This window comes from Alligator sinensis, unplaced genomic scaffold (assembly GCF_000455745.1).
Source record: "Alligator sinensis unplaced genomic scaffold, ASM45574v1 scaffold505_1, whole genome shotgun sequence".
In the NCBI taxonomy this organism is placed as follows: Eukaryota; Metazoa; Chordata; order Crocodylia; family Alligatoridae; genus Alligator; species Alligator sinensis.
Window position 1 is genome coordinate 644802 of NW_005841940.1, and position 7528 is coordinate 652329.

Consider the following 7528-nt stretch of genomic DNA (forward strand, 5'->3'; position numbering starts at 1 on the left):
AAGGAGGCATATCAGCTGATACCAATCCAATTTCCGATACAGCTGTGTCCAGCTGATAAGTCTGTTGTGAGGGAAGGGGTGGGAGCAGATTCATGCCCGCTGCCTTGTGGGAAGGAGTGGGACAGGGGCAGGTGCTGCCCAGCGCCTTGAAGTCGCAACTTGTCCAGTGGGCGGGAGTGGCGGGGTGGCTCCTGATGCTGTCCGCACCCCAGGATGGTGGGGCGGTGCCTGTGCCCCTGGATCTGCGCAGGGCGTGGCAGGCTGGGGCTGGGGTGTATCAGGCTCTTTCTGGTGGGGGGTGGGCTGGGCTGGGCTACGTGTGGGCTGGGGGATGGCTGCACTGGGAGGGAAGCTATGGGGGGATGCAGCCACCCCAGATTTCTGCCCCACCCTGCCTCATGCAGATCTTGGGGCACACGACTTCCCTGCCTCATGGCCTCCCAGGGTGCATGCAGCGGTGGGAGCCACTCCCCCTCCCCGCACACCCCGGATGAGCCATGGCTTCGTCCCGCTCTGTGTCCCGCCCCAGCTGGGCAGCACCTACCCCAACCCCTGCCCCACTCCCTCCCTCACCATGGGGGGCATTGATCTGCCCCCCTACACCCCTTCCACCACAACAGACTTACCAGCTGCATACAGGTCTCCACACTGCTGGGCTGTGCTCCTCGCTGCCTGCATGGTCCGCTGTCATGCACACACATGGACATTTATCAGCCAAATTATTGATCATATCAGGCCAATTTCCAATATAGTCAGTTTTCTTTATATCAGTGCCAATCCAATATCGGAACAATGTATTGGTGCTCCTCTAATATCCATCTCTTTTTCCCTGCATCCATAGAGCCAGTTATCACAGAGGGGAGTCAAGTTAGTCAGGCATGACTTGCCCTTGGTGAATCCATGCTGACTGTTCCTAATCACCTTCTTCTCCAAGTGCTTAGAAATGGTTTCTTTGAGGACCTGGTCCATGATTTTTCTGGGGACTGAGGTGAGGCTGACTGGTTTGTAGTTTCCTGGATCCTCCTTCTCTTTCCTAAAGTTGGGCACTATATTTGCCCTTTTCCAATCATCGGGGCCCTCCTCTGATTGCTATGAGTTTTCAAAGATAATGATCAGTGGCTCTGCAGTCACATCAGCCAACTCCCTCAGCATTCAGCCCCATGGGTTTATACATGTCTAGCTTTTCTAAATAGTCCCTAACCTGTTCTTTCACTGCTGAGGGCTGCTCACCTCCCCAAACTGTGCTGCTTTTGCCTGTGAAGACTGAAGTAAAAAAGGCATTGTGTACTTCAGCCTTTTCCTCCTCATCTGTCACTAGGTTGTCTCCCCCATATAGTAAGGGACCCACACTTTTCCTGACTTTCCTCTTGTTAATGTGCTTGTAGGAACCATTCTTGTTACCCTTCATGTTCCTTAGTAGCTGCAACTCCAATTGCACTTTGACCTTCCTGACTTCATCCCTGCATGCCCAAGCAGTATTCTTACACTCCTCCCAAGTTTTGTCCAAGTTTCCACTTCTTGTAAGCTTCCTTTTTGTGTTTAAGGTCACTGAAGAGTTGTGTGCCAAGCCAAGCTGATTGCTTGCCACATTTGCTGTTCTTCCTGAACTTCAGGATGGTTTGTTCCTGCGCCCTCAATAAGGTTTCTTTAAAGTACAGCCAGCTCTTCTAGACTCCTTTTCCCCCCAGCCTGGCCTCCCAGGGGATGCTGCCCATGAGTTCCCTGGGGGAGTCAAAGATCCTGTTCCCATTTTTCATTTTCCTCAGCTGGTCAGTTTATCTCTCTTGACTTCATGTTTAGCATGTTAGGACAGGAGGGGAAACATTAATTTAAGAATGCAAAGCAGATTCTAATGGAATAAACAAAAAGTATCACTGACTTATTTTTGTAACACCTACATCATAGAATAGAATCATATAGTTAGAAGGGACCACAGCAATCATCTAGTTCAGCCCCCTCTGCAGATACAGGGTGTGTTATTAACTAATCCATCTCAGCCTTATGTCTATCCACCTCTTCTTAAAAGCTTTCAGCAAAGGAGATTTCACAACTTCTGTAGGTATTTGTACCATTGTCCTGTTCTTAGAATCAGGAGAATTGATCTAAATCCACCTTGCATTTTAAACCCAGTGTCACATGCCCTGCCCTCTGTGGTAGAGAACAGTTGTTCTCCCTGTTCATTATGGCAGCCTTTTCAGATGTTTGAAAACTACTGTTGGGTCCCTCCCTCTCTCTCCTCCCTTCCCCCACCTTCTTAATCTCCTTTCTCCAAGCTAAATATACTTAGTTCTCTCTCCCTTTCCCTACATGGCTTGCATCCCAGCCTCTTTATCACCTTGTCACTTACCTTTGGAGCCTCTTCAGTTTTTCTGCATCATTCTTCAAGGCAGTATCCAAAACTGGATGTAGTACTTCTTCTGAGGGCTGACCAGTGCAACAGTGTTGTTATCCCTTCCTGTGTCTTGCATTTGCTTTTTGTTGTCTCTAGTGTATTTCTCTAATTTATCAAGATCCTTTTGGATTCCAATTGTATGGTCCAGAGCTTGCAGCCTCTCCCAGGTTTGTGCTGTCTCCAGACATGATCTGGAAGTGAGCTTTTTCTGAATCCAAGTCAATAATAAACTGATTAAATAGTACCAGATCCAGGACTCAGCCCTGTGGGATTCCAGTTGAGAGCGCCTGCCATTCTGATGTTGAGCCATTAATAGCTACTCTTTCCAGTTGTTTGAGTAAGTATGTTCCCATGCAATGAGTATTCTGTCTACCCACATTTTTCCATTTTGCTTATGAGGCTGTAGTGTGGGTCCTTGACAAAGGCCTTTCTAAAGCCTGGGTAAGCGTTGTCCACTGTATTTCTTTCATCAACCAAGCAGTTATCCAGTCAAATTAGGAAATCGAGACAGTTTAGCATAGTCAGCCTTTCCTCCTCCAGATGTTTACAAGTGGATCATTTTATACTTTGTTCTAGTAACTCCCAAGCATTGAAGTCACACTGACTGATCCTTTATTTCCCCAGATTATCTCTCCCCCTTTTTAAAGATGGGCACGTTTACACATGCTCCAGAGCTGTGCAGGGTGGGGGGCCTTAATTAGAGTGTTCTAATTAAACCACATCTGCATCTCGTGTTTCAGTGTTCCTGTGCTTAAAAATGGCAGCAGGGGCGCTTGAACTAAAGCTTGTTCGATGAGCTTTAGATAAAGCTTCCCTGCCATTTTTAAGTGCAGGGACACTGATGCATGAGATGCAGGAGACTGCTGGAGTGCAGTAATTGCCACACGCCAGCAGACTCAGTTAATCAAGTCTGCTCTGACACTGAAATTCCAGCGTGTTGGAGCAGACTCCGCACTCATGTATAGGTGCCCTTTATTAGTCCTTTTCCAAGCCTCTGGTTTTGCCTATCTATCATGACTTTGCAAATATTAGTACTTAGAGGTCTGAGATTCTTTAGCTTGTTCCTTTAGCAACTTGAAAGAATTTTGTCAGGCTGTGCTGACTTAGGTTCATTCAGATAGATCAACTTCTGTGCCACTTATTACTATTATCTGCAGTTCTTTCCTGCTACTGTGTATATGAGTTGTGGTTAGCTGCTTGGTTGCAGTTTCATGTTCTGTGAAGGACAAGTCAAAGTAATCACTGTGCATCTCTGCCACCTTTGCCTTTTCTAAGTTGATAGTTCTCCCTCAGCACTGAGCAGTAGACCCACAGCTTCCCCCGTCTATCTGTTGGCCTTGTGGTTGCATGTAACATCTCTGGACAGTGCTTTCTTTCCTGATTTTGTCCCTCCTTCATCCTATTATTAAATGCTGGCCATGTCCTCAGTGTCATAGAAAACGCATAGAGGCAACAACAGCTAAGATTGTCTCCTAGGCCTTCCCAGGTCAATCATTCCCTAAAGTCCCATTTTTAAAGCAGGTGTAGGTTGAAGTTTAAACAATATAAAAGACTAAAGGTAGAGTTCTGATGACTGCATAAGCTGGATTTCTAGCTGGTTACCTCCTCCCATCCTCACAGTAATAAAAGAGGGCAACGAGAGGACCATTAAACTGTAGTTTTACAGCTCAGGGTAATTCCAGCTTCAGGAAGGGCTGGTCCTTCTGTCTCAGGGCAACAAGCAGAGCCCAGCTCACCCTTAATCCACCAGAGCCCAGCCCTAATGAGCACCTGTGACTTGTTGCAGTCACTGAGCTGTGGATGTTTGGCCACTCAAAATTGCGCCCCCCCCGAATTGAAATCTTGAGGCATGTTTTTTCTGCATGTACCTTGGTGCCTGTGTGTGCAGTGCCCAGGTGTAACTGTATGTGCGCACGTGCGTGTGTGTGTGTGTGTGACTGGGACTCTGTCTGGGTGTCAGTGCTACAGAGCCTCACTCTTGTATCTTCCTCTGTGGGTAGGTGAAGAAGATGGGAGCCCTTGGGCTGCTAGCCATGGATGTGCCAGAGGAGTACAGCGGGGCAGGGCTTGATTACCTGGCCTATTCCATTGCTGTGGAGGAGATAAGCAGGGGCTGTGCCTCCACAGGGGTCATCATGAGCGTCAATAATGTAAGCCTCTCTCCTGTGCAGGAAACCCTGTGGGGTGGGGGGGTGAAACCATTGCTCTCGGCCAGAAACAAAGGTGGCATTTGAGAGGAGCAGATCTCTATGCTGATAGAGGATGGGAATGTGACTGGGCTATGCATTGCATGTGATGGTGCTGTGTTGCAGCAGTTGCATTCTTCTTCAGGGTAAATGAACACAACTTCTCTCTTCAGTCTCTGTATTTAGGTCCAATATTGAAGTTTGGCTCTGAAGAGCAGAAACTTAAGTGGATCACACCCTTCACCAGTGGAGACAAGATAGGGTGTTTTGCCCTCAGTGAACCAGGTAATGGTTGGGGCGGGGAGTAGAGTTAACATTCTTGGCCTGAAAAGTAGAGAGTGGTTTCACCCTAGACTTGCTTTAGAAAGGGGCTCTGCAGAACTTAGCAGCACCTGAAGGTGGTTCATGGGAAGGCAGTGGAGTTAATTTTATCACCACCCTATTCCCAGTTTTTAACACCCACTGGGTATTTGGTTGTGTTGCTTCTAACTGCTTGAGTGAACAGGAATTCTTGGCTTTGTTTTGCCTGGTGCCTTGCTTAGGAAATGGCAGCGATGCAGGAGCTGCTTCCACAGTGGCATCACTGGATGGTGATGAGTGGATCCTGAATGGCACCAAAGCTTGGATCACCAATGCCTGGGATGCCTCTGCTGTTGTCGTATTTGCTACTACAGACAAATCCCAGAAACACAAGGTGAGCCCAGTTGATTATAGTGCTATATACGGCCCTGAGCATGTGGTATCTTAATTAACTTTGCCAGCCATATAGAGGGAACCCACAACATGTAGTGGAGGAGTGGCAGGTACCTGGTAAAAGGTTCTATGCCTTACCTTGGAGATGGGGTCTAGAGAAAGAGAAGGAAAAAGCAGGGCTCAGCAGTGTTTTGGGGCAGATTGCCAAAAACACCCACAACCTCAATTTGTAAGATGTTGGCATGCCAGGGGCAGACAGCAGGGGAGCCATGAGTGGCACAATCCTTATTATGGCAACATAGCCCCAACCTCTTTCCTGCCACCTGCCCTGAGGCACAGATGCTGAGCAAAATGCTTTCATGTGCCACGCTCTAGGACCTGTGCCAGGGGTTGCCTATCCCTGGTATATAGTATTTGAATAGTCTTTCCCATGGATTTCTGAGCTTGTATCTCAGGGAGCCTGGAGCAGAGCAGATGGTACTGCAGGGGGTACCACTGTTCTCCTTTGCATACTAACCGCCCTTGTGATCAGTGGTGACTTTTTTTCCATCCCACTCCCTTCCTGTGGCCACTCAAGTGAGCTAGGATTAAGCCTGCACTTCCTGGAAGAACTGTCCCCCGCACAATGGGAGATGTGCAGTAATATTACCAGCCTGGGTCTTGTTGCAGGGCATCAGTGCCTTCCTGGTTCCCATGCCAACCCCTGGGCTCTCACTGGGGAAGAAAGAAGACAAGCTGGGAATCCGAGCCTCCTCCACCGCCAATCTGATATTTGAGGACTGTCGGATCCCCAAGGCCAATCTACTGGGGCAGCTGGGGATGGGCTTCAAAATCGCCATGGTAAGAGACAGCTGTGCTTCTGAGCATGTGGTGCAGACAAGGGACTGCAGCCCTATACAGTGCTCTCAAGTCAGACCTCTTCTGGTCAGGCTAGGGCCACTAGCAGTAGGTCTCGTCTTTTCAAGTCTACCTGGCAACTCCCAGGAGAAGAAAAGCAGAGGCGAGGAGCATTGAGGGGGTGAGGAGCAGACAGGGGTAGGTTCATTACAGGAGACCCACTCTTCCTCCACCTCTCAAATTTCATACTGTCTAAAGATCTGTCTGCAGGGCAACACAAAACTTTTCACTGCCTCTCAAGATCCCTTGGTAGGGATAAGGCAGGAGTCTGTGCTTCTGGATGCAGAGGTCTCAGGCTTGATTCCAAGACATGGATAAAATTCAAAGGGGGGAAGTTTGAAACATAGAGGTCTCAGTGGCACATAGGGGACAGCAGATTTTCTGCAGTGAAACAGGACACTTGAGAGAGTGAGCATCTCTCCCAGCAGGATTAGAACAAGATTGTGTCTTACAACACAAGTGTATGCCACAACTACTTTTCCAGTGCATCTTTTGCACTTGAGGCCTGTGCAGGCTTCCTGCCAGAAGACTGGGTTAAAAGGCCCCTTCTTGAAAAAAAGGCCTTTTATGAGGAAAGCGGTAGCACTTTTCTGTGTTGCAAACTGCTGCCTTTTTTAATTAAATTCTGCCTGGCTGAGCAAGGAGGGAGGCAACACTGATGCTAAGTGCACTGCTGGAATTGCTCCAAGATGTAATCAGTGCTTTGAGAGCAGAGGGTGAAAAAGTGTCAGAACTCTCCCGAGATGTGCAGCAACCTTGACACTCACTAACCAGACCCTTAACTATTTACTCCTCATCAGTGGATGCAAAGGAAAGGAGAGCTTGTGTCCCTGAGAACAAATGAGTGCTCTACCTGCTCAGACCCACTGACCCAGGGGGTGTCTCCTGGTTTATGAGTGTTCCATCTGAAGATGTGACCAGTTGTGTTTTTCCAGAGTTGGGCACTTGGCAAATTAAAATCAGGTCCCTTTAAAATGTGTCAGATTGGATGTGCCCACGTCATTTGTCATTTTTGAAATGTGGCCAGAGACATGGAGCTTGCTGGGAAAGGAGTGAGACTTCACACACCTAGGTGCGTGCTGGAAGCAGGAGCAGCCATGCAGGGCTGGGGGCTGGTTTCACTTTTCTTGTCCTCCCACTCCCCATATGCTCTTAGTTTCCCCTTTACTTCCACCCCTCTGCAAAGCAGCAAGATCTCTGCTAGATTATTTTCTCTCCATGTTTCCTTCCCTCCTGTCCTGCCAATATCTGCTGGAGGTGCTAGATATTGCAGCATTCTGTTCTTTCACACACTGGGATTGTTCTAGAGAAGGAAAGGATGGGATGGGGCTTCCATGGGACAGCAGATTTCTGGCTCCCT

General features: G+C 48.3%; 1 protein-coding gene across 1 annotated transcript in view; it reads left to right on the forward strand.

Annotated features, from left to right (window-relative positions):
• The first annotated feature begins 928 nt into the window (after nucleotides 1–928).
• The window catches only part of ACADS (acyl-CoA dehydrogenase short chain), an 11179-nt gene continuing 4579 nt past the window's right edge, over nucleotides 929–7528 (forward strand). Inside the window, exons 1-5 of the mRNA XM_025199314.1 lie at nucleotides 929–988; nucleotides 4393–4542; nucleotides 4752–4863; nucleotides 5121–5272; nucleotides 5941–6111. Of these exons, the coding sequence (XP_025055099.1) occupies nucleotides 944–988; nucleotides 4393–4542; nucleotides 4752–4863; nucleotides 5121–5272; nucleotides 5941–6111 (630 nt within the window). The 5' untranslated portion in view covers nucleotides 929–943. The remainder of the gene's footprint in view (nucleotides 989–4392; nucleotides 4543–4751; nucleotides 4864–5120; nucleotides 5273–5940; nucleotides 6112–7528) is intronic.